The 27749-nt window shown below is 36.7% G+C and overlaps 1 protein-coding gene across 1 annotated transcript in view; it reads right to left on the bottom strand.

Moving 5' to 3' along the window:
- Gnaq (G protein subunit alpha q) overlaps positions 1-27749 on the bottom strand; it is a 175051-nt gene that overhangs the window by 49191 nt on the left and 98111 nt on the right. The window contains exons 2-4 of the mRNA XM_010641463.1: positions 26711-26865; positions 10633-10761; positions 7646-7775 (exon numbers count right to left, since the gene is read on the bottom strand). Of these exons, the coding sequence (XP_010639765.1) occupies positions 7646-7775; positions 10633-10761; positions 26711-26865 (414 nt within the window). The remainder of the gene's footprint in view (positions 1-7645; positions 7776-10632; positions 10762-26710; positions 26866-27749) is intronic.

The raw sequence follows: 27749 nt of genomic DNA on the forward strand, positions 1-27749 counted from the left end.
GCCAAAGCACGAGTGGAGCAGGGAGGCAAAGCGTGCTGTGTGAGCAGGATGAAGAGTTTGTGCTGGAACCCTGGAGACAGATACCCAAAGGTGATGGCGAAGACGGAGCTCCTCTGAAGGAGTGAAACTTCCTTCTTCCTTCCCCTTTTTATTCCATCCAGCTCCTACACCCAGGCAGGCCTTCCCTCTTCAGTAAGTCCATCATGCACACACACCCAGAACTGTGCTAAACCAATCTGCTAGGCTTTTCTGATTCAAGTTGACACCATAATTGTCACAATATTTTACAAGTTAAATATATTTAAATTATCCCTGAAGTTCTTAAGTTATATACTGCATAGCTCCTTCCAAGTGACTTTAATAAAGAAAAATTACATGCTAAGGTGTAGGTATGTAGGCTTATGATATTAAAAGGTTGGTATTAATCAGTACTTTTCAATGTATTCAGAATTGACAACAAAAGAACAACTATTCAGTATAATTCAAATTTAAAAATTTATAATAAATATGTTAAAATGTCCACTTATAAAATATATACCTGTTCTAAAAGTGGAAGGAAAGATTCCTTTAAAAGGACATGGGAAAAGGGCTGGGTATTTAGCTCAGCGGTTCGGTGGCCTCCCTCACAAGCGCAAGGATCCGAGTTCAATCCCCGGTACCACAAAATAAATAATAAAAGGACATGGTAAAGGACAAACTTTATAAGACTGACAAAGTAGGCTACATCAAAATACAACACTTAGTGAAAAAGCAGGTCATGGAATAGTAAAACAGAACTTGCACAGGAGCTGTACCAAAGAATTTGTAAAGAATTTCTTTTTATTAACGAAAAAAGGGCAGACTAATAGAAAACTAATAATAGAGTTAAACAGATACTCAACAAGAGGATTTTACCTAAGATATGGATCCACCGGAATACACACTGCTTACTGCTAATGGCAGTGCAAATGATTTCCAAAATTCAAACTGCTGCTTCAAGACGGGTTGAATGGTGAACCCCCCAAAGAAGATATGTCCATGCCCCAGAGCCTGTGAATGCAACCTTATCTGTCGAAAGAGTCACTACATTAAGAAGCAACCTGGACTACACAGGTGGGACTATGCTCAATGTCAAGTATCCGGACAAGAAAAGAGCAAACACAGATACAGAGGAAAAGGCACCTGAAGACACAGTTAGAGTAAGCTATGCCAGTCACCAACAATGAAGGCTAAGATCAGCAAAGCTGAAAGAAAGAAAGGATTCAAGGGAGGGGGTGGGGGAAGAGAGGGAAAGAAGGGAAAGGGGAAAAGAAAGAAAACGGAAGGAAAAACATGGAAACAAAGCCTCTGTAAATGGTGAGGGCGAGAAGAGTTGAAGGGAGGGGAGGGGAATGAGGAAAATAAGATACATTACGATGAATAAGATCAATATGTATGAAAAACACGTACTCATAAAAAATAAAGTTAAAAAAAAAAGGGATTCTCTCCTATAGTCTTCGAAGGGATTTCCAGCCCTGCTCATACCTCAGATATCAGACTTCTAACCTCAGAATGCCCAGAGAAGAAATTTCTGTTGAAACCCACAGTTTATGGTAATTTGCTACACAGATAGGAGCTACTATTTCTGAATACATACATGGAGCTTCTAATAATCTGTTTCCCATGGAGCGTGGTGTCTGCATGGGTGTGTTCACGTTGTGATACAATGGGTATGCTTTTCTGTGCGCATATGTCAAAACAATATTAAAAACAATACAGATAACTCAGTAAATGGAAGTTACTGTCAGCAATAGAGAAGTAGACAATAAAGACTTGAATGATTCAATAAGTTTATTCCAACAGATATAACACAGAACCTTGTATCCAAAACTGAAATCACAATTTCAAGCACATGTAGAATGTTTACAAAAACTGAGCACAATGACAATTAATGTTCCAGATGATAAGTGATGAGCTATATCATACCATATTAATGGACGGTAAAACTCAATGCTGCAAAGTTCTAAAATCGACCTCAAATTTACCTATACAGCTACTTAAATTCCAATCAAATTTATTTTCTAGAATTTGATGTGCTGATTTTAAAATTGAAATGAGAAAGTAAAGGATCAAGATTAATCAAGAAAATTCTGAAGAATAATGTAGGTATTTGATCTACTATATATTATTATAAAACTATTTGATAACTTTTATGTTGGTACAAGAGCAGTTAAACAGATCACGTTGAAAGACCAGAGAAAGATGCTGGCATAAAATAAAGCACAACACATGTAATACGTGCATTACAGCCAACCAGGAGGACAATCAGAAGAGCTAACGAGTAAAAAGTACGTCTGTTTAAAGGCTTCAAGAGAGTAAGCTGAAGGGAGTGTCACGAAGAGCAAGAGGCCAGGCCTGTAAACAAATAGGTCTGGAGAGGCCAGCCCAGCATTTGGGGTCACTTTTCCCACAGGGCTTTCTGCTGACTCTGGAGGTGGCCAAGAGCTTTGAGGACAGGACTCTGAAGAAACGTCTTTGCTTTGTACTGGGGCTTTACATTAAGAGTGAGGGTGTGGCCAAGTAAACAGGCACAAGCAGAGACTACAGCTCAGCTCCCTATCCAGAAAGGCTTCAATGAAAACAACTGATGGTACAAAGGTTTGGCAAAGATACGAAATGACAGGAACTTTTAGATATCCCTTGTGGGAATATATGGGCACATACATTTTGGAAAATATGTTGGCCTCATCGATGATGTATATACTCTATGTGCTTGCTTTCTACTCTTAGGTATGAATGTATCCTCCAAATATATAGACCCATGTACACCTCAGGATTCAAACACTATTTATAATCACCTCCAAAGGAAAATACTTCAAAAGTTCATTAACAGTAGAATGGGTGAACAAACTATGCTATTTTTTTGTAACAGACTACAAGACATAATCTAAATAGTGTTGCAATTTTAAAATTTTATTTAAAAAATAAAAATTTGTTATAGTAAATGACAAATAAACACATAGCCATTAATTCTCTGCACCCCCCCCCACTTTGAACATATTTATCACATTGTCATTGTCACTTTCTGAAGCAGTTTTGGAAGTCTTCTTTTGTGTGTTTTTGAGGTATGATCAAAAATATGGTGACAGCTATACCCAAGTGCCATCCAATGGAAAAGCAGGCTCATAAAAACATTATTGTGCTGAGAGTTGTGGCGCATGCCTGTAATATGAGCGAGCACTCAGGAGGCTGAGACAAGAGGATCACCATGAGTTCAAGACCAGCCTGGCTACACAGTGACATCCTGTCTCAAAAAATCAAAACAAAAAGCAAAAACAAACAAAAAACATTATTGTGTGAACTCATTTATCTTACTCACAGGATCTGGTACCATGGAACTTTTGGCTCTTCCCCAAAGTCAAAATGACTATGAAATGTAAATACCTGAAGCAATTTAGGACATCAAGGACACCCGGACACTCATGACAGCGGACTTTCAGAAAATGGCAAAAATGATGGGATAAGCATATGTGAAGCAAGTATTTGGAGGGGAAATTGAGGGGGTTAATGGCACTCTCTCTTACTGTAATGAATTTTATTTTAAAATCTCTGAGTTTTTATCACACTTCATATCTGGCAATGTAATTGAGATAACTCTACAGACTGCACAGACCTTACAAACATAATAATGAAAAAAAGCCAGGTAGAAAATATAGTTTTCACTATTTTTCATATAAAATTTCAAAATAACATATTGTTTATATAAAGTTCAAAACACACCTTACCTAATTCTCTTGCATAAAGTTAAGTACAAGGTAAAAATAAACTACGGTGTTTAGGGATGCATATTTAAACACTAAAACTACAAAAGAAAGGGCAGAATGATGTTCTTAGTAATCAGTATGGTTACCTGAGCTGGGGAGGGCTACTAGCAGGCATCAACTGGCCCTGGCAAAGTTCCATTTCTTGACAAGAGTATTGGAAACAGATGTTTTCTTTGCAATAAATCTCTGTGCTGTACATTTATATTTGTGTTCTTTTATGTGTGTATATATTTACAGTTAAAAAGATTTAAAAAATCAGTGGAAAAAGACAGATGACTATTCCATAACCTTAGCAGCAGTAAGTCCAGGTCTAGTTCAATACCCATAAATCATGATCAGAAAACTTCCTTCTGTGGAAATCAATATGGAGATACCTCAAAGAACTAGGATTAGAGGTTCTATTTGACCCAGCTATCCTTCTGCTGGGTATCTTTCCAAAAGAATTAAAAGAATCATATCACAGTGATATAGGTGTACCTAGGTTTATAGCGGCACAGTCTGTAATAGCTAAACCTGGAAACAACCCAAAATATGCCCATCAGTTGAAGACTGGATAAAGAAGATGTGGTTTTTCTATAAAATGGAGTACTACTCAGCCATAAAGAATGAAAAACTAGAGTCATTCATAGGAAAATGGATGCATATCCAGGCCTTACTCAAGTGAAATAAATAAGACACACATGTGAATACTGAATAGTTTCTCTAGTGTGAAAAACTAAAAGTGTAAATAAGATCCAAATTGTATAACTGACAATGTGAAATAGGAAGAAAAGGGCTAAAGGTGTAGGGGAAGTGAGATGGGTAGGGAAAAGGTAATAAGGGAAAAGAAAAAATATGAGAAGATGAAAAAATGGAAACAAAGACTTTGTAAATAGGGGAGGGTTGAGGGGTGAAGGGATGGCAGGGGCAAGGGGAAAAATGAGAACCAAGACCCGTCATGTAAAGGTACAAAATCCCAGTGATGAATGTAACTGTACTGTATACTTTAAAAGTACCAATAAACTCAATAAGATTAAAAAAAGAAAAAAGAAAACTTCCTTCTAAGGATGGATGTTAGCTTAGTGGTAGAGTGTTTGCCTAGCAAATAGCAGGCCCTGGTTTCAACCCCTGGTATGACATAAACAAGCAAATAAACAAAAAATGTATAGCTCAAGAAAAGCAAGGAATACAGAGATGAAGGAAGAATGTATAATGAGGAAACAGAAAAACAGAATGAAAGAGGCAAGAAAGGGAGCAACGTAAAAAAAAAGGACAAGTGGCTGAAAATGAACAACGGAAGGAAGAAAGAGGAAAGAGGTTAAATATAAAAAAGCACAGCATCTTTCAGGACTATTCTTGTTAATCAGGTTATGACGCCAAGTGTACCAGAGGCATAATTTGATTTGATTTTGAGTTGATAAGAGAGTTAAACTCAATCTAATTAGTGATCAGAGACCATCTTAACCTATGTTCTTCCTTTTAACTACTTGTAAGTTTCCTTTAGATATTTCTTTTTGGAGTTTGAATTTCTTCTCAATTTTTATTCAGTCCCCTTACCTCCAAAGCTGAAAGTTATGTGAAGAAAATTCCCAAAGCTCACTCTGAGTTTTTAAAGCAGAACAAAGTACATGTTTCACACTTAGTGTCTACTTTGAACTGCGTTTTAAGGGAGTTCAAAATCAAATGAGCAATAAAGGACTCTGAATTACTGGAAAAGGCTCTCTGGTTTGTCTACTATTGTCTATGAATATAGTAAGAACTTAGAGCAGAGAGGACGTGTTTCAATTTCTTCTTGAAGGACAATTGTCATTTGATTTCCATGCTCTAGGTAAATGTTCTACTGCCAACTACACACCCATCTCTTTTTAAAAAATATTTTTTTGAGTGAGTCTTCCCAATAAGTTAAGGCCATTCTGGCCTCAAACTCATGATCCTCCTGCCTCAGCTTCCCAGGTATCTGAGATTACAGATGTGTACCACTGTGCCTGGCTTGATTTCTCATCTTTAGTTTTCTACTCTATAAAATAAAATTTATATGAATCAACTACAGTACACAGAAGATAATAAAAAGCATATGTAACTGTATTTCCCATGTTTACATTACAGCTAGAGGAAGATACGTTTATCAATATATGTTTTATATGAGATAAATATGTTTAATTTATAAAGAAATACACGGTATGATCGAATTACAATCAATTTATCACCTTAAAATTAGCAAAATAGAAAAAGTAAATTCCTGGGATAACTCATCACCTAAGCATGTGCAAGGCCCTGGGTTTAATCCCGAGTAACACACACATGCATGCATATGTGTGTGCAAAGAAAAAAGATGATCTACACCACAGAGGATTTCTTTCCCTCATATGATTTATTAAGACAAAGGCCATTATAAGGGCGTTTAGGGCAAAGTTAATCTCACCATTTTCAAAAGTTTTTAAACACTATGGTGCCCATAATACAGTAGGCAAGTTGTCAAAGTATTTTCAGAAATTCTACAGTACACCTGCATCCAAAATATGTAATATATTCAAAAGGCAACATCCAAGGATTATGGAACAAGATATAGACACAGATATAAAGAAAAAAATAGGGATATCACAGCTAAAATTCTGATAGCAACTGCTAACTTATTTTGGTAACTGCCTGCCTTATATTTTAGCATGTTTTAAAGGCATTTTGCTTTACAGCTACAGGAGAAAGTAGCTGAAAAACAAGCCTCATTCTTAAAAAGAAGCTGTCTGGCTGACTCAAATACTGGCAAATCAGGAAGGATACAGAAACTCACAAATAGGTAATCATCAACTCTATAAGCAATACTGGTTCACAGGAACTTGGTTATTCCTATGGATAAAAGAAATACTATAGGGGATTGGATATGAATTTTAATGTAGCTATTAAGACCCACAGAAAAATAAACAAAAATATTTTTTAAAGACTAAAATTTCGTAAATTTATTTGAATTCAAAAATGTACAGTGCTTCGGGTATATTTTAATATGCCAGATCTTATTTAACCAGCTACTGAAGATACTAACTTCTTTTTATCTTCCACGCCATAAAAAGCATATTTAATACTTATGACATATCAGTCTGCAAGCTTTGCCGCCAACAGGATCAGCAATTTTACCATCTTCATTCTGATAAGTGCATGCAATTCTAGCTCAAAAACACAGTTTTCTACACCCCTTAATTATCTTCCACAATCAACTCTGACTCATCAATGAACCTTTACCATCCACAAAATCCACATTTACAGATACTGACGGCTCTCAGCAATGGGAAGATCACACTACCAAATGAGTTCTCCAGACAGGTACAGTGAGAATACTTCTTCAATTGCTCTGTGCTTGGCAGACTACAGACTTCTCTAAGAGTAGAAAGGCCATGTAACCCATACCTTCTGTGGCTCCCTAATGAACTGATGCACAGTTACTCACATTTGCCAAAAGAGGTTCTCTATACTCTTTGGGACCCACCCCAATGGTTTAGACAAAATTAAAACAAAACAAAAGTGTGACTCACTCCTGATTCTCTCCTTTAGGAAGAAACTATGAAATGATCTAGTGATTAGCCATGGGACTTCTACATTATTTTCATTTTCAGGAATTTTCTGCACAGTGTCAAAAGTATCAAACAGGATCTAATAAGATCTGAGCACAGAGAGCTGCTCAAACATCTGACGGAAAAGCTTATCACTTTAAGTGTCCCATGTGGTTCTATAGGATTATCTTCGATTATTTAGAAAGTCCTAAAATCAACTGTCAAAAAGCAACGAAGTCCCTGCTTAATACAAACACACACCTCACTCCTCACACCCTACTTCCTGTCATTTATTTCTAGCTGATAATAAAATAATTCACTGCCTGTCTGAACAGCACTTACCTCATTGTCTGACTCCACGAGAACTTGATCATATTCACTAAGTGCTACTAGAAACATGATTGAGGTGACATTTTCAAAGCAGTGTATCCATTTTCTTCTCTCTGATCTTTGGCCCCCTACATCGACCATTCTGCAAGGTTAACAATACTCATATTAATGATATGTAAAGAAGAACTTTAAAACATCAATATAAATACAGAACTACTTACACACTTAGAAAAAAATTCTTTTGAAAGTCAATGATTCTCCAAGTTAATTAATACAGTATTTGACTATCAATTTTCTGTTACCTACAGAAAATCAGTACATTCTTGGGAATAAATTATAAAATTATAATTTTGGAAGCAAAAGTCTTACCTATGTCAAGCAAGATAGTATTTCATTTAATTAAGCACCGAAGAGTCAAGAACAGAAATGACTCTTTTTTGTTAAACCATAATGACACATCCTAAATTTTTACTATAAAATCAGAATAAAGACTGTCAGGTATTGGGGGAAGGGTATCTGAGGGTCAAACTTAGGACCTTGTGCTTGCGAGGCAGGCAAAGTGTCATGAGCTAACTCCCTGTCCTTCTCATGCATTTCTTGAAGATAAAAGAGATGATCACATTGAAAAGATGTAAGATAGGGCCGGGTACCACAAAAAAGGAAGATGTAAGATGCGATACATCTCAGCAGCGTGTGATGTTTCAACTAAAGGCAAAGCGGACCCCACGTATCCTTCATCAGTACAGTAAATATTTTTAGCTTTTCTCCTCCCAGGATGGGTAATTTAAGACAGGCCTGGCCATATCAACTAAGTTGGTATAATGAGTTCTGTGCACAAACCAACTTGTTAATGTGCTAGAAATGAAGCTGGTATCAGACATCATGATGCGACAAGAGAGCTGAGAGTGGTGATGCGCCTTTAATCCTAGCACTTGGAAGGCTGAGGCAGGAGGATCACTGAGTTCAAGGCCAGCCTCAACTATATGCTAGGCTCCATCTCAAAAATACAAACAAAACAAACCCCCCGCAAAAAAAACCTGCTCAAAGATGCCACACAGAGGCTGTCATTTGTTAACACATCAATTCATTGTGTAATTCACTCAGACATTAATGACATCAAAAAAGTGAGTGAATATATACAGATACATACATGAATTTATCTAACAGTGTCTAGAATCAAAGTTTCTTTAAATTCTTGAATCCACTGCTTCAGTGAAATATGTATGCTCCCAGGAAAGCACACTCAGAATGAGAGGTTTAACTATAATAGTTTAGAGTGGGCCTCTGTTGAAAATGACAGCTGTTCTTGATGTTTTCCTATCTAACAGAATTAAGCCTAAACTAAAACCTAAGCAGCTTTTATTAAAAACTGCACCTAAAAGGTTTCAAAAGCACAAAAGAGAAATCTGAGGGGCAAAATGATTGTTCCAAAGAGAATTGGTGACATCAAAACTGGAACTCTTAAGTCTTGAGAAATACTAAAATGTTGGCTCTTCACTAATGCTCTCATGTGCACAAAATACTGCCATTTACAGAAACTCCCTGTTCTATGAAAACCTGTCACAATGAATCCCACAGGACACTTCTGATGACAGTGGGAAATCATGTTTCTAGTCACTAGTACTTTCACTGTAATGACAAAAAATGTCCTCAAAAGCTGGTGCACAAAATGTGGAAAAAGATGTAATACTAATCTAGTTTCCGAACTAATTGTGAAGCATAGGAACATGAAAGTCACCATGAAATGCTCTGAGAATTCTGAAAATATTATGTAATATGGTTATAAAAGGAAAAAAGTTTGGGTGTCTCAAATTTAAGATCTCGAAGTGTTATCAACTCAGAATTTAAGTACAGCATGCCAGAGCTACAACCATTTTACAGATGAATGAACTAAGACTCATGAACATTTTCAAAATTCCTCCTATTTTATGGTCATATCTTTTAGACTAGTGAATAACAGCCAGATTGCTCACAAGTTCAGAGAATGATTAAAAAAATCATCTTGCAGGCCGAGAATTTAGCTCAGTGGTTCTACCACCTGCTTCGCAAGTGCAAGGTCCCAAGTTCGATCCCAGATACAAAACAAAAACAAAAACAAAAACAAACAAAACTCATCTTTCCTTGGCAAGAAAACAATGGAGTGCCAATTAAACAGTCACAAAGAGTTAAAGAGAAGTTTCTAAGTAATTGTTACTTCATAATCTGGTATTATACACATCTATATTCAGCGAGTAGGCTTCTCCTAGAGAGCTCAAATGTCTACACTCAACTCAAAGACAGACTCACCTGGCTTCGTTCCTTAAAGCACCATGTGTCCTGTTTTCTAAGAGTACAACTGAGTGATAGTGTAATAAGATAATTAAATAAATGTACAGTAACATTTTTACATTTTCTCATCGTAAGAAAAACAACACTTCTGTCGAAATATTATTCAGACAGAACAGTAGCAGTGAAAAAGATTATTATGTTATTTTGCTACATAAATTTAGAAAAGGATACTTAACCAATTTCCAAAAAATCACGAATTTTGAAAAAAACTCAAGAAACTTAAGTTTTATTGCTACTGAAAAATTCTGCATCGATGCCAGGTTACGTGGAGGAAATACTAACATAAAAGCTTCTGAAAACTTATAATTTCTACTATGATAGGGTAGTAAGACCATATCTTATGAAATTATAAAATATACTCACTGTTCCCATAGTTAAATGATTGAAGAAATATAATTAGGACTGATGCTTGATTTTGCATAACCACCCACCAATAAACTAAGATTTCATTAATTGCTTGGTAAGTTAAACTGATGAGAAACTCCCTATAATATCCTTCTTCTGCTTCCTCTTTCTGGGATATATTATTTCATTTGTGTTTTCAATGATAACAACTCACATAAGGCTATGTTGTTTTAAACCCTGCACATGATCTCAATATTTATAGAATTTATCAAATGCACTCAAGGCATAAAAACAGAAAAAGTAGGTCTTCTGGATTCAGTTCCTACCTGAAAATGACACTTTGTAAGTCAAAAGGGTATTCAATGATCCCTGTTGTGGGGACTCGAACTCTAAGCACATCTTGTTGTGTAGGCAGGTAGGAAGGGTCAGCTACGCGGTCCAAGTCATTCAGATAGCTAGAGAGTGAAGATACAATGAGAATGTTAGTGACATCATCACTCCAAATCCATGGAAATAGAAGAGCAAAATGAGTTATAAGAGAAACGAAGAAAAAAAATATAAGAAACAGGTAGATAAGTTTAGGAAACAAAGACAGAGCCAACCTTCCATTACTCAGAAACAGATTATCTCTCTATGGATTATTTATTTACCACATCTCTCATTTTTTGTCTATCACAATTAGAACCTCTACAAAAAGTAAAGGTTAAGAGATTCAAATTATGTAGTCTCCTACACTCTCCTCATTTAGTAGATCTGGTTGGTAAAGCAGGAGTTAAAAAAAACAGTTCTAAATTATTTATACCAACTTAATTTATATAAACAAACAGATTACAAAGTCACACATAAGGTCAGGGTGTTTCTTTTTTGCAGAACACTGAAGTCTTTTCCTGGAATGAATTTCCTTATTCCCCTTAGAGAAGACAGCAGAATACTCTGTTCCAAATTCTATCCAAAGACTATCATTCATGATTAAAGCCACAAAATTTCTAGTTATTATAGTAATAATATAAAGTCAGATATGCTCAACATTGAGGTTCACAACTTAACTTGAAATATCTCTGGTCATAATACTTTTCTATCCTCTTAAAAAAAAAAAAAAGAAAAAACTTTTTAGGGTCAGGGATTTAGCTAAGTGGTTCCGTCTGCCTTGCAAGTGCAAGGACCTGAGTTCAATTCCCAGTATCAGTACCAAAACAGAACAAAACAAAAACTTTTAATTTGAAATAATTTACACTCACAAGAAGTAGCAAAAATATTACAAAGTATTTCCTCGTATCCTTCTCCCAGCTTCCCCTAATGATAATACCTTACAAAACCAGGAAATGAACACTAATAATATTAGCTGCATTGTAGACTTTATTTTGAGTTCACCTATTTGCACATATGTAATACCCATATGTACACACGGATATATATCACATATATGTATGCATATATGTTTGGAGTAATATTTAGTTCTGAGATTGAATTACATGTACAGATTCATTAAATCACCACCACAATCAAGAGAACTATTCAATCTTAAAAGAAACTGCCTTGTTGCATCTGCCAAAACCCTTAACCCCAGCCTGGCAACCACTTGTGCTCCACATCATTATAATTTAATATTTCCAAAATCTTCCATTTACTTTTTAATCTCTCAATGTGCAAAGCATAATTTGCAATAAGAATGACATAATTTGATAGGATTGATGACAACCAGTTGAAAATGATGTTTCAATTGCTATCTTTATGTTTTCCAAGATACTCTCTTCTGCCCTGGAGAAAATGGAACAGAGACATGTTTTGAAACACAGAACTGTGTATACACAAAGTGACTAACTTGTCACTAAGGTTTGGAGAAAATGTTGAACCATTATTAGAAATGGAAGGAATCAGATTCAGTATTCAGCTCCCTATGACCATAAACAAGTGAGTGAATTCTAATAGGGAACACTGGGGCACAGCAAATACAACCAGCAATATCACAGATACTGTACTGATGATGTGATCTTCCTAGGTTTTGTCTTAGTCGTTTTTATTTTTGCCCTAGTGCCAAGCAAAAAGTACTTAATGAACATTTATTGGGTGGATAGATTTGCTATAGTATGCTTCAACTGTAGCATTAAATTCTGTTCTTACTAGAGATGTTTCCATACTAATGTACCCTTAAATTTGAGACTTGAGTGTTAAAGGGAAATATATGAAATCTGTAAGATTTGTGAAATCATAAAATAATAGTGGTAAGTCTGACTTTAACAAAGAAATAGTTACTGCCTCTTTTGTACATATCAGTCTCTCTCTCTTTTTGGGGTGGGTACTGGGGATTGAACTCAGGACCACGCGCTTGAAAGGCAGACGTGGCACCATTAGCCAAATCCCAGACCCTGTATCAATCTTTTTAAGAAAAAAAATGTATCAGCATAGAAATTTCTAGTGCAAACTGAATAATTCATACTGCAGAAGCCTTATCCCAGGCATGAGTGATTATCTAGCTAGCAGCACTCTACTAACTGAGCTCAGCTGAGAGATTGCACAAACATGAACTACACCCAGATTTTAGTAAATTATTTGGCACAGTCTTGGAGTTGTATGATAGTCAGCCCATGCTCTTGGAGTTCATCTATACCCCATTCTATGGGTAAACCAAGCTTATCACATTATATATACAATGTCAACTGGCTACTCTGTATGGATAGTTTTCTGATGTATCAGTACCTTCATTTGAAAAACCTGAACATAGATTCTGAAATCCATAAAGTCACCATTGATTTAACTATTATACACAAGAACTTAAGTCACGTGGAGCAAAAATCTTTAAAATTACACTGGCAAGCAGGCTCAGAAAATATACTGCCCACTTCTATTCACAAAAGTTGGAATGGAGGATTGCTAACTCTTATACAAGGTACTGTGAGGAAAAGGGAAATTGTAGCTTTCTGCATCCTGAAGATGAACTGAGCAGATTATTCATCGCCATTCCATTTAAAAAGTTATGTGTCTGCAAGAATTTAAAGCAGCAGCACATGCGGCTGGGCATGGTGGCACTCCCTGAAATGGGGCGGGGGGTATCTCAAGTTTGAGCACAACCTGTGCCACTAAGCAAGATCCTGTGCATGCGGGTGTGGGGTGGGGTGGACTGGATATGTAGCTCCATACAAAGGCCCTGTATTCAATTTCTAAAACCACAGAGTAGGGGAAGAGGCTGGAATTTAATTCAGGTGAAGCCATGGGTTCAATCCTTGGGGGGAAAAAAAAAAGAAAGAAGCATGTGAGCTGGGAGATTAACTGTTAAACTGCACAGCAGGAGTACTAATAGCTAGAAGGATGCACTGAGCTCTCTGAGAAACATACTTGGATAAGATGAAATCCAGGTGCACATCTGCAACTAAAAAAACACTTATAAAGGGGTTTAAGAGGCTACTCTTAAAAAACTGCCTATAGTATCTCTCCATGAATTCAGTGTCTTACTCAGACATTACCCAAATTCCTAAAACACTCATACTTGCAAGAATATATTTTCTCTTTATTTTTCTGTGCTCCTTTTCAATGGCAGTACAGCTCTTACAGAACTTACTGAGCATCGCAGCTTCATCTGTCATGGTCCCAATGTACTTCACTGCAAGGCAATGTTCTTTAAGGATGTTCAATTTACTTTTGATTAACTTGAAAGTGAGTGCCAGTTCCTCCTTGACATTCTTTTTTTCCTTGCCTCAATTGCGTGAAGAGAAAAACTGACTTCACTGACAAAATGACTAAAAAGTATGAATTAATCTAGTTTAACAAAAAGGCTTTCTGAAAGAAACTGCACCCAATTCTGCTATTTGCAGTATACATCATCTACGACACATCCCAAAACAAGGCAAAGAAAAACAAAACAACAGACTCTACAACCAAGGAGAAGATATACAAACTACTTTCTTCCAGTGGAAGATCTGGGTGGCTACAAAGGATTGAAGATATAATTTTTGAAGCAGGTAAAGCACAGAGATGGCAACAAACTATCATATTTCACTGCCAAAGAAGAACTGCTGTGCAGAGAATCTGCAATTCCACCTGCTCTCCCGCCCTGGGCTCACAGGACTCAAGAGGATGAACTCCTAGTACTTTCTGTATTTCACACTTGCTGAGAGGAAAAAAGCCATTCTGTTCCCTTAGAAATGGAGTTCTGGCACGATAAGACTAGCACATCCTCTCATTTGTTAATGTTTATCACATCTGAGAAAAGATAATATAGAAAAACCTCTGAATTGTACCTTCCATTGAAGTATTTCATATTACGAGGGAAAACTGGGAGATGGGGTGGTGGTGTCACTGGATTATTCATTTAACCTTTTAAAAAGAAACACCAAGGTCTGACCAAATTTATATTGCAGGGTAAATTCAGAGAGTTAATTATAGCCATAATTTGTTTTGTAGGAACGATTCTGAGTGGCTGTTGAGGTCATTCTTAGGGTGTTGCTATAGCAACAGGCACAGGTACATTTCCAAGGCACTGTCTGTGTAACAAGTGGCTGATGCCAGGGAGGGAAAGTTGACATGATATACACGGGATTTAATTATCTAGGAGACAAGCCATTTCTAAGACTATTTTCAAAAAAGGAGGCTTCACTGTTTTAAACTCACCTTATTCCAATCCCTTTATAGGGTATGACTTTCCATTGCACTCAGACATTTAACAACTGATAATAAAAAAATTCAACATTCGTTCACCTGTGTTTGTCAGGTCAGTTACGGTTCTCAAACTCAGTGGTAAGGTACACACTAGCTTTTTCACAGGTTTATGGCCAACTCCTGACTGAAGACCTGGGACACACAATGCAGGTCCGCATGGTGCCATTCACAACACTTCCCTAGAAAGCTCTGAGGTAGGCAGGAAGGTAGGTTATATTCTTCAGGAGGAAACAGGAATCGGGAGGTCGCTAGCTACTCATCTCTATGTCTTTACTTCTCTGGGCTACTACTGGTCTGCATTATGTAAAAACTGAACTCTGAATTAAAATGCCTCTGACAAATTTAAAGATAACACAGAAAGGAAAGGCATTACTGGCTTACTTCATTCAGAGATGTTCCTGGTCTGCTTTAGGTCCTGGCCACAGACTGATGTAATTTACATGTTCATCTTATACCTCTTGGAGATAGACTTTCAAGGCTTTGAAGTTCTAACTAATCCAGTGCCAACTGCAGAGGTGGCACCTTGATAAACATTTTCAATACAGTCTCTTTAATGGTAGAAACACAGATTGATGGTTTTCTGTTAAAAAGTGAGGCAATGGTACAGCTTGGACAGTGACATTTTGGTACCTCCTTTTCTACTATGAGCAAAGTATGGAGTCATCTGGAGTTTAACATGCTTGACTGAGACATGAGACTAAATGTTAAGTATATGAAGATTCACTGGACAAGATTCATTGCATACGCATGGAATTTACTTACTTGTGAAAGGAAAAGGGCCGTATGAAAAAGGAAATGGAATTCATCAGGACAGATTAAAGGCTGTTATATTTTGGATACAGCAATTTCCCGGGAACTTGTTTGCATAATCTTTAATCTTTGCCAATAATCCACAAAACATTATTAAGCAGTACATCTGAATTGTACACCAAGTAAGGGGAAATCATGCTAACTAATTCACATTTTGTAACCACTACCTTCTTTACACATTTAACTTCTGGATCATCTCTGGCTGTAGAAAACTAAATTCTAAAAAGGGATATAAACCACAACTTTAAGTAACTAAAGACCATTAGAAAAGCTTAAACTTCACTAAAATAATATACATGATCAAATTAAATATGGTATTTTCTATTTGGATATGTTTTTTAAATTCCAATTGTTCCTTAAATTTGTCAGTAACAGCTCTGGAGTTGACCTTCAAGTTTAACTCATGCTCCCATCTGACATGTGATGAGAATTTATTTTTAAAAAATCTTTTTAAAATTAAAAAGAAACACCCATTCCCTGTGATTGGAAGGATAACTGAACTCTGAACCAAGAATAACATAAAAATTAAAAACTCAAGTGCTTTTTTTTTATAATAAAGGAAACACAGAACAACAATTAGACGTGATTAGACAAGCAAAATATATCACATGACAGCCACGGCTAAACAAAAAATTTTTAAATAAAAAATTATACAAATCTCAACACTTAACCAAAAGGGAAAAAGTGGGTAGTAAGTGGAAGAAAGATTTCTGACATCTGGTGCAAATCCTACCAAACCTATTTTAATAAGATAAATGAAAATAGCAACTTGGGGCATTCACTGCAGCACGCCACCGGGTGTGGTTGGGTGCTCTCCAATGCCTGTGCAAGGGCCTCTCATGGCCAGGCTGTATTTGTAACTGTTCTGCAGCTCAAGTTCAATATTAAGATGAAGTTATAGCAAAGAAAATTATTCTGGGTAGGTTTTCACATTTTTAATTATTAAAAAGAAGGTTAGTAAAACTAGGTCAACTTCATTTAAAAAAATTAAGACCTCATTGTGAGAGGAACAGTCTGTGGGGAGTTGAAAGCTAGATCATGCCATGAGATTATATTTGACACTGTCAAAAGCAGGGGAAGCTAAGGAGAAACCAGAAACACACAGTTTTTGTACAGCTGCTATATGAACACAAAGATCCAAGAGGAAAAACAGCTTCAAAAATCATCAAAATGAATTTTTTTTTTAAAAAAAGGGATAGCAATAGTTCTACAAAATCTGCTGTTCCAAGAACAGAGTCAAGTTGGGGTTTTGGCACTGTGACCCAGCCAAGTCCTTCCCTCATCTAGCAGATTTCTGATCTGGTTCGGCCTAGTTAGCTGTATGGAATTACATGTACATTAAACAAACACATCCATCTCCAAAGAGCTCATTCGGTACAGGGCAAATCAACTTTCCTTTTTCTTTTTACCACTGGGAACTTCTTGTAGGTATTTTGTTCATAAAAATTAAGCTTTTCAGACAAAATTCCAGGTATAAAACAATGACCACCCAGTGCAGCAGCTGTTACAATCTCAGATTTATGAAAATTGTTCAAAATTATTCTGTGGGATAAAAGAGAAGTCTTAGCATGCATTTTAATTTTCCTATACTAAAGATCTAAGCCATTCTAGAAAATTAGATTTTAAAAGTTAAATTGAGTATCTCTTAAAAAAAGGTCCTATCACTGAATTTGGAAAACAGTGTCAGTACCTTGTGAGTCTCAGGAATGAAGAGTTGTTCCTAATGGCTATCACAGACAGTCTGTGAATGCCAACTGTTTTTTTGTTTATTTGTTTGTTTGTTTGTTTTTTGTTACCAGGGATCAAACTTGGGTCCTTGTGTTTGTGAAGCAGGTGGCGGAATCACTGAGCTAAATCCCTATCCCAAATGCCAAATGGTGAAAGGGCTAGGGACAGGACTGGGCTCACAGTGATAAGTTCTCCCATGTGTTGCTCAAACAAATAAATCAATCTTGTTATTAAAAGCAAAGCTAGTCTAACGCTATACACCTATAGTCCCAGCTATTCAGGAAGCTGAGTCAGAAGGATCACTTAAGCCGGAGTTTGGAGCAGCCTGGGCAACATAATGAGATCCACGTCTCTTAAAACAAACAAACAAATAAAATTGCCTATTGGGCTTTATTATTTAGTCATCTTTCACATAACTAACTCAACTGTTGACTAATTTTGACAAAATTCTAAAATATATCAAGAACCAAGACCTGTCATGTAAAGGTACAAGAGCCCAATGATGAATGAAACTGTACTGTATATCTAAAATGTACCAATAAATTCAATGAGAAAAATAAATAAATTTTAAAAAATATATCAAGAAATATTAGAAGACTTTTTGGTCTAGTCTGCCTGCCTTGAAATGGAATGAAATTAACTGTCCTATTTTCTAAGAATTTTTTGTCTCTTAAATTCTAATGCAGCATGTGTGCTGGATGGAAGGGTTGGCACACAGAGCTGGTACAAAACATGTAAAAATATAATCTTTGCCCTTAGGGACATCAGGCTATCTGGGAAGCAAAGATAGCACAGATGAATCAATTAAGAAACAATTAAGTGGAAAATTGTGAGCTAACTATGAATGCAGTAAGAAGGGAGAGATGATTATGAACTGCAGTCACTAGAGAACAGTGGGGTAGGGGGATGAGTTACACTGTGCAAACAGAACAGCATCTGAACAGGAAGAAAAGAGGTAAGAGAGGTGAGAGGAAATTACAAAAGGCATAGACTTTCCTTATTCTTGTATTATTCACTCACTTAACAGCTTTTACTGGAAGCCCACAATGATCTAAACACTTGCTTAGCACTGAGGATGAAGTATAAGAAAAAAAGGACAAGAACCTCCTCCCTCAAAGAGATTGTACTCTGGCAGTGAGATGACTGACTACACCATAAATAACCATGGACAATGCAGATAGGATGTGAGTTACACAGGAATTCTGGTGACTAGTCAACAGTCAGATGTCACAAGGTCTGTCATTTAAGTGAGTCTCCCTTGGCAATGTTACTTTAACTTGGATACAACTTCTGTAGGACTGAGCCTTTCATTTGGACAAGGATGATCAGGTCCTAGGGAAGCTTTTCATCCTAACTCACTGTGAGTTAAGTATAAATCAAAATTGGAGTCATTTCTTGAAATAGGAAAGACATGGTGATAATGAACAAGCACAGAGGAATCAGCATCAGTGCCCAAAGGCTGCTTGGTGGGTAGGGTGTCAAAATGGAAGGTGTGTGGACTTTCTGGTTAGAGGACAATAGAGAGGTTCCTGGGCTCACCTGTGATAGAGGTGGCTATCATCTAGGCAAAGCCCACGTTCTAGGCTCTGACAAATGTCTGTCAATCCTACCTTTGCTTCAACTGGCTGTTACATCCTATTACACTCTCCTAAACCAGTTGTGGCATAGCATCAAACACTTCATGGGGCAAAAGTCATGATATATGAGTCACAGTGCTTGCTCTCAGAGGCCTAATCAATGCAATGAATATTTCTAGTCATCTGCATTATCTTTAGTACTAGATATTCTTTATGGCATTTAGAGGTATTTATTGCCAGGGTATATAATCTACAGCATTTTGTGTTCCCAACCCATCAAAAGTTTCATCCTTCAAAGGACTGGTGAAGGAATGCAAGCCATCCATTCTCTCCATACTGTAAAACTTATCTCCAGGTTAATTTGAGCATCAGAGGCTTACGGTAGGTGTCTACCTAAATGGTGAAAGCAGAGTGCTAGTTGCCTTTCAATTTTCATTCTTCTATAGAAGGAATTTGAAATTACTTGTGTTTATATGTGAGTATTTCAGGCTTTGTGAACCACACGGGCCTCTGTTCTAGCTGATTCTGCAGCTGGGTGCAAAAGCACCTAAAGACAACCCACACAAGAATGTCCACAGCTGTCTTATAGTAAAACTTATTTATAAAACAGGCAGTGGGTCATCCTGCTCTATAGTAACAGCATCACAGGTGTTAGCTGGGCACATCAACGTCCTCAGTAGATTGTGGAGAGGACTATAAAAAGATCAAATTATTGAAGGAGCAAAAGTCTTGCTAACATGTGAACAGGCAGTTAATAGACAAACTGAAGCCAGTCTCTCACACCCAGCAGGTCTTCAGGCAAATTGTATGAATGGCAAACAAAAGCCAATTCCAACCCTTTCCCCCTGTTGTTCTCTACTGCAGATCAGAGAATAGTTAAGCATATCTAAAGCCTTTTTCATTTCTATGATACCTTTTTTTTTTCATCTCTGTGAGATCCAAACATCCTGAAAAAGAAATAATAAAGATCTCTTAAAATCATTAGAATTCACCGTCAAAGACAAGTGCAGGAGTTTTGCTTGCTTTATTTTACTGTTGCAAAATGTAATAGAAGATGTGGCCCATTAGGTGACAAAATTAGAGTAAAGGAAAATAAATCACTGAAGTGAAAAAATGGTATCTCATGTTATCACTGCTGTTCTCTGAAAGACAGCAAGCCCATTCAAGATCAACGGCACTCTTACGCTAAAGAGAGCACCTCTTATAATTTAACCATGTAATTTCTCTGTTCATTATATTTCCAGGTAAATTTGAGGGTGTCAGGCTTTCACTTGGCTGCACAGAGTAACAACTTCTCAGACAAAGGTAGTGTACTGCAATGGAAACAAGGGAAGAATTTAGAACAGAAATTAAAGATTACATATCATGGTATGATTGAGGAAAGTGAGGCTTAATTAGCTCCAAGCCCCAGGAGGTGGTGAGCAGCAGAAGGAATCACATTGTAGCTGTACCCTGATCCAATAATCTCACCATACAGTGGTCTTTCCTGACTTCAAGAGCTTGGGGCATGCTCAAAAGTTAATTTATCATCAGATAAAGGGAAAAGTCAGGATGGCCAGAGAGCTAAACAACTTACTCCAGGGTTCAAGTATAGGACTCATCAGGTAGCAGCTTTTCAGTATGGTGCCTCTTCAAAGATTTGGCCATAAGTCAGATGGATGTGCTATCCTATTCTAAAATTATTTTTGCATTTTAAATTAACATAGCATAATCAGACCCAAAAGTGTAAACCCGAAGCTACAGGTAAATAAATGCCAATGTTCGCTTGTGCCAAAAGGCTAACTTCAGCTGAAACCTACAGTGTGAAGACTTTTTAAAATGTATGACACAGTGTGATTATGATTTGTGTTCTCTGGCTAAAGTCAGGGAGCTTTTGGTACTATAGCCAGTGAACTCATTTGACCTGATGTCTCAGTATACTAAAGCAGGTGGTGAGCACAGAAGAAAAACCTACAACCGTCTGCCTATTGTGCTCTTTATCTAAAGATATAAAGAGCCCTCAGGTTTTTATCAATATAAAAAAATTAATAAAGAAACCTACACTTTCCAGGATCCTAGAATGCTCTTTATTCTTTCATTATACACACTGGAAGAATGTACCAAATTAAATCTAATTGCAAATTTATCCCAAAATGTTTATTCATTTTCTACAACTTTTCATCTCTTTGTTTCTGCCACTGCTGCTTGTCCTTTGAGTCATCTGATTGCTTATTTGCTAGCGAGATGTCTAATCAAAGCAAAAATAAGGGAACTCAAATCACTTTACTGTGTCCTTAATACTGGCTCTAATAAAAAAGTGATGGTGGGGCAGCAAAAACTGCAGGCTGCAACTGAGAAATAATACTTCTGAATTATCTGTAGTGTGGAACATCTCCTATGTTAACATGAATAACTAAATAAATAAGTCACACATGTGTAAATACCAAATAGTTTCTCCGGTGTGAAAAACTATTAGGTACACAAGATCCTAATGAGATAATTGACAATGTGAAATAGGAAGAAAAGGGTTAAAGGTGTAGGGGAAGTGGGAAGGGTAGGGGAAAGGTAATTAAGGGAAAAGAAAAAAACATGAGAAAATGAAAAAATGGAAATAAAGTGTTTGCAATTGAGGAGGGGAGGAGGGGGTGAAGGGAGGGCGGGGACAAGGGGAAAAAATGAGAACCAAGACCTGTAATGTACAGGTACAAGATCCTAATGATGAATGTAACTGTACTATAAACCTAAATAAACTCAATAAAAAGAAAAAAAATAATAATATGAATAACTGACAATTAGCTAAACATAGCTAAGTTCTGATGATAACAATCAAAAAACTTTTGGGGGTCAGGCATATGGCTCAGTGGTTTCACCACCTGCCTCGCAAGCACAAGGGCCTGAGTTCGTTTCCCAGTACGACCCCCCAAAAAAAAATTTGGGTGTGTTTTCCAGCAAATTTCTTATAATTGTTCCTCTCAACCTTATAACTATGAAATTATCTATAGACAAAATTGATAAACATTAATAACCTGTATCTTACATGGTGAGTGATTTTTTTTATAGAACAGCTGCCCATAGATATTTGTCTAATAGTTATCATCTATCTGTCTAACAACTATCAATTATGTCTCTGTGTAACTTATCTTCCATCCGTCTACCCTGGCTGAGGTTTTATTTCACAGTAGTTAAAAGCACAGGATCTGGAATAAGCAAATTTGAATTAAACACCTACTCTTTTCACTTGCTACCTGTGTGACCACAAACGAGTTACTCAATCTTCCTAAGCCCTAAATTCTTCCTCTACCAAAAGGAGATGATAAGAAATATGTACCACTGTGAGAGACTCTGGGGATTAGATGAAATAAGAGCATGTAAATTACCACATAAAATTTAATATATAATAAGTGTTCAGTAAATAGTAGCTATAGTTGTTTTTGAAAACACAGCTTTTTAGATACCAGACCTTAAAGGGGTGGGGGTGGGGATTCCCCAAATACCTTCAGTTCTGAAAATTCACAGCTCATCTGCAGAGGTCAAAGGTCACAGAAGTGAAAATTAGCCATTTATTATTTCATGGATTATTTGTGAAGTCAGAATTTGATATCTACATATTCTCTAAATCTAAACTGAAGAACTGCCACTGCAGTCAGTACTCAGAAGTTGATCTTGACTTCAGAAAGATTTCTGTAGGTCAGTAACTTTGAGTAAGAAATTAGGTACAAAGAAAGGTAGAAGGAACAAACAATTAAATCCAAAGCATCAGTGAAGTGTACTTTTATTTAAAAGACAGAAAACAGTGACATGGAAACATCATATTAAGAAAAGGAGACAAGATAAATACTCAAGATCCATCCCTATGGATCATATACAAAAAAGTCTGAAAAGGGGTAACAGCTCTCTCGAATACAGAGAAAGGAATTATTTTGAGTTATTCTATGAAAATTAGTTCAGTGTTAGGAATCAGTATATTCAATATCTCAGACCTGTATCTCCATGGGCACAGGGCCTTTACTGTGACCATCCTGAAGAAACCTTCAGAACGCAGCAGTAATGACTGGTCCGAGGCACCACAGGGCCTATCTCTGTTGAGAAGGTTACTGGGCAAAAGAAAAAGTAAAGTCCCCAGAATTTACATCGGGAAGAATAAGGTAACTCTACTTCTCAGGCCTCCTGGCACAGGAAGGATGGAGGCAGTTCAGCTAGATTACATGGGCCCTGGTCTATCAAGAGTGCTGCAACATCCTTGGAAAAGGCTAGAACCATGGGACAGTTAGTCAACTCCGGTTTCTACAGACTGCCCTTAAGTAACTGGCAGAAATCAACTGTTTCCATCCTTCTTGAAATAAACTATTCCAGAGAAAAGGATGGAAACAAACCAACCAACCAGTGTTTTCAGGCTTCATTTAGGTAAGCTAACCCAAATGACCTGGTCTGCTCTGGAGATTCTGAGTTTATGCTTACTGTTTCAGTCTAAGAGCAACTCCCTTCTTTCTCAAAATATCCTGGCTTGCATAATAAATTATAACATTGCCATCTTACTTATTTAGTCCATGGAACAAATTACTGATTTTAAACAAAAGATTGGAACACACATCTTTCCGTTAGTAAGTATATTGTACCTTCTATTTCACAGAAGAGTTGACGATATAAATTAAGTGACACAGGTAGAAAATCATTCTTATTGCCAACCCTAGTCAATCAGGCAAGGATCATCAATTGAAATTAAAAGCATTTCGTGAAGAGTTGACTGGGAACTGAAGATTGTTGAGTGACAAAATCAGGCCTCAAGAAAAAAAAATCTAGCTTATAATCAATGAAGGGTTCACTACCCTCATACTGTGGTAAATCTTCCAATGATAGGTAAGACAAAGCACAACATCACACATAATGCTTTCCAGTTACCACATGTACGCAGAGTGTGATCAAGTATTTAATGAAATTTCCAGTTTATAATAAATCTGTGCACAGAAGAGCAAGCTAAATTTTTACTATGAAGTTATCAGGCAAATCTGGGCAATCTTTTTAGCCACTAAAATGCAAAACAAGACTCAACTAGAAGAACCTTAAAAGACAAAACAACTAGTTTAATGTTTACTACTAAAAATCAACCACCTTCAGAAAACATTTTGGAAGAATTGTAGGAAATCTGAATATGAACTGGGTATAGAATAAGAAGAACTGATTATTAATTTTATGTATTAATTTTTTATACTTTATAAAGAAATCTATACTGAAATGTCTAAGAGTATAAGGACAAGTTATAACATTATTTCAGCAAAAATAATATGGCTCAAGAATTAGATATACGTATATACCATAGATGTATATACCTACACATAAGAAATTCAGGAAATCAACTTCTTCCTATCCCATTAGGGAAAAGTTGAACTATTTAAAGAAGAACCACAAGAGTTTTAGATCAGCCTGGGCCATACGTGCCACCTAATGGTCTGGCTCTCTCATAAACAATGTGTCCTACAAGCAAGCCTATTTCTAGGGTAGACTCAGCCTGTACTGGAAGAATTCTAAGATGGTGGCAATCTGAGGATCACAGCTCTGACAAAGACATAGAGAAATTGTCCAAGCTAACTCTGCCTTAAAACAGTATCAAATTCATGCATGCCTATACATCTACAAATCTACCCTAGGGTAATGTCACTGGAGGTGGTACAGGCTTATCTCAAGAACAAATGCAAAGTAGCTAATGTGCATATTTTTGTGCAAAGGGATTTCTCAGAGGATTCATCCCTGGACAGGAGGCAAACCAGATTCCTCACTAAGGAACCTGTCCTGTTAAGCATATAGATATTAGAGCTCTGATTCCTCCCTCTAGGAAAACCTCCCCACAAGAATAATAATTATAGGTAATACTCAAGAATGGAAAAGGTCAGGAGGAGAAGAGACAGGATTTAAAATAAATGGAAAAAGAGTTTTAGGAGGAAAATGATGACAAGTAAAAGAATGTAAAAACATAGCTTTGAAGTATATATCTATATACATACCTAACTTTCAAATGGAGCACTACTCAGTGAAGGCAACACGGTATCAAAGTGAGAAGTAAAAAAGAGCTGAAGAGAAGTAGAGAGAACTAAAGATAAGGGGGGAGTAAACAAATGGGGACACACTGAGCAAGACCAGGGGAGGACAGATAAAACCCGAGAGACGTGGAAGAGGGATGAAATGTGAAATGGCAAAGGAACAGGACGGGGAAGGAAGCCAATGACGACACCTGGGCAAAGGCGGAGGGGCAGAATTTGGAACAGACAAGAGCTGAATGCACCTTTTCCATCTTGTACTCACAGAAACATACAGTAGGAGCTCAGGAGATAGGAAAGAAAGAAGGGAAGAAAAAAGAGGGGATGGGTGGAAAAGATGAAGGGAGGTGAGCAGAACAGCAGGAGAGACTGGGAACAGTAAGAAAATGTGGGAGGAGGAGGAAGAGATGGAATGAGTACAGCACACGTTTCAGAAGCACACAGCGGAGTAAAGCTACTTTTCAAAAACAGTGAAACATTTAATGTCATATGTCAGGATTATGTGCTTCAAACTTACCGTAAGGATACAAGAAGCAACATTTCTACGGCTCATCCGAATCAAAACTTATCTTATATAAATGTATGGAAAGGCAAAATCATAACTACTGGAAAAGCAAAGCACATAGCTCTTGGGTCTTTGATGCATGATTGAGTGATACCAATCAGCCCAGTGGGCTCATTTTTCCCAAGGGCCTGCTCTCATCTATTGGGTCACTTTATCATATGAACTGGCCTCTGGCTGCTGAATATTTTCCAGTCATTCATCTGTCTGCCCAGAATCAAAACAAGAGGCAAATGCTGGTTTAACACAATTAATGGAGACAGAAATCTGGCTAAATTCTAGCCTCTACCTCATCCCAAATTTTATTAAAATCCAGCATTTTTTAGGCGCCTCATTATCTGGGTTGCTGACTACACTGATTACATTAACGCAATGATTGCCAAACTTTTTACTTTCTGTTAAGCAAGATTTAATCTAAAGAATGAATGGATCTCTTTAGGGCACAAATCTCAGGATATGTGAATGCGACTGACAGCTTACAAAATAATTCTGGAATGCATGGAAAATCAGACTCACAATTTTTACACAAAAGAAAACTCATCCATCAACATAATAGTGGTTCTCAAAAAACAGTCAAGGTTCCAGGTCTGAAAACTGACAACTAGGAAGTTTTATGTCTCAGGAAGCCATAATCAAATATATTTTTGTTTGGAATTTCTAATATGTGTAGGTGTTTTCTAGCAAATGAGTAAGATCTTATCACATAAAGATATAAAAATTATTATTACAAGATTTCAAATCATAATGGTGTGTTTGGGAATCACTGGTTTGCAATCTGGGGGAGGAAAAGGGGTGGTTAGACTCCTAGACTCCTCCACTTGATTTTCAAACAAACAAACAAACAAAAAAACAATAAAAGAAATACTTTCCCTGACTCACGATTCTAGTCTCTTCTAATATAGTCTAGATTTAGTAGCTTGGCACAAGGATAATACCTACACATCATAACTATTAAGTATGACTGCTTTATAAACAGCACAGATCACATAAATTATAACTGTGCAGCACATTTCACATCAGAGTAAAGAGAGAGATGGAGAAGGCCTCCTGGCTGGATACTCACTATTTGGTAGAGTCAGATAACTGATATTCTCGTCGTCTATCATAGCATTCCTGGATTCCAGGATCGTTCCACAAACTCTTTATTGCATCTACGTATGGATTTTCAAAAGCAGACACCTTCTCCACATCAACTTCTCGAACTAATTGTGCATGAGCCTGTTTAAAAAGCATAACAAACAGCAGCAGTTTTACAACTCTCCATTACTTTTCAAATTGACTTTGGTTTGTGCATAACTCCAGTAACATCTCCCTTCACAGACTGTTTTTCACTATGGTTCATAATAAAATAATGCTTCATGTTTTTTGCTTCCCTTAGGAAAAATCTTGCCCCAAATCATTTTCTCTAAAGGAAACTTCAAGGCTACTTAAAGTCGATTAGAGGGAACTAGAGGAAAGAAGATTGTTCTGCTTTCTCACCAGAACAATGAAAATATTGTGCTATAAATACCACTGTGTTTAGGTGATTATCATAATCCTAAACTATTATTAATTGCATAATTAGCCTTTCTATGTTTATAATTTATTATAATCAAATACACCCAATAGCTCATCTTAGGAGAAACTCAAAATCCTCAACTAATGAGGATGTTTTCATAGTTCACTTTTAGGAGAGAGTATAAAACCACCAGATGAAATAGTTAACATTAATAATTTAATCTGATAATTATAATACCCACTTTACTCCTCATTCCCAAAATATTTCTCTAATATCTGTCTTACCTACATTGTCAGGCTGAAGAATGAAAAAGGACCTATATTTTAGCATATCATATTTAGCAAGAAAGGCAGAAATTTGAAAAAATGGCAACAATATTTAAAACTTTTATTTGTAATCAAAAATTTATTCTGTCAGATCATGAAATAGGCTTGTAATCCAATCACTCCAGCAACTGAGGCAGGAGGATCATGAGTTTGAGGCTGGCCTGAATTACACAGTGAGTTTAAGGCAAGGCCTGTACTACATGGTGAGACCCTATCTCAAAAGCAAAAACAAAATATTCAAGTCAGCCAGAATATACCACTATTTAATAATCCCAATC

The sequence above is a fragment of the Fukomys damarensis genome, unplaced genomic scaffold, assembly GCF_012274545.1.
Source record: "Fukomys damarensis isolate Sample0158 unplaced genomic scaffold, DMR_v1.0_HiC HiC_scaffold_31, whole genome shotgun sequence".
NCBI lineage: Eukaryota > Metazoa > Chordata > Mammalia > Rodentia > Bathyergidae > Fukomys > Fukomys damarensis.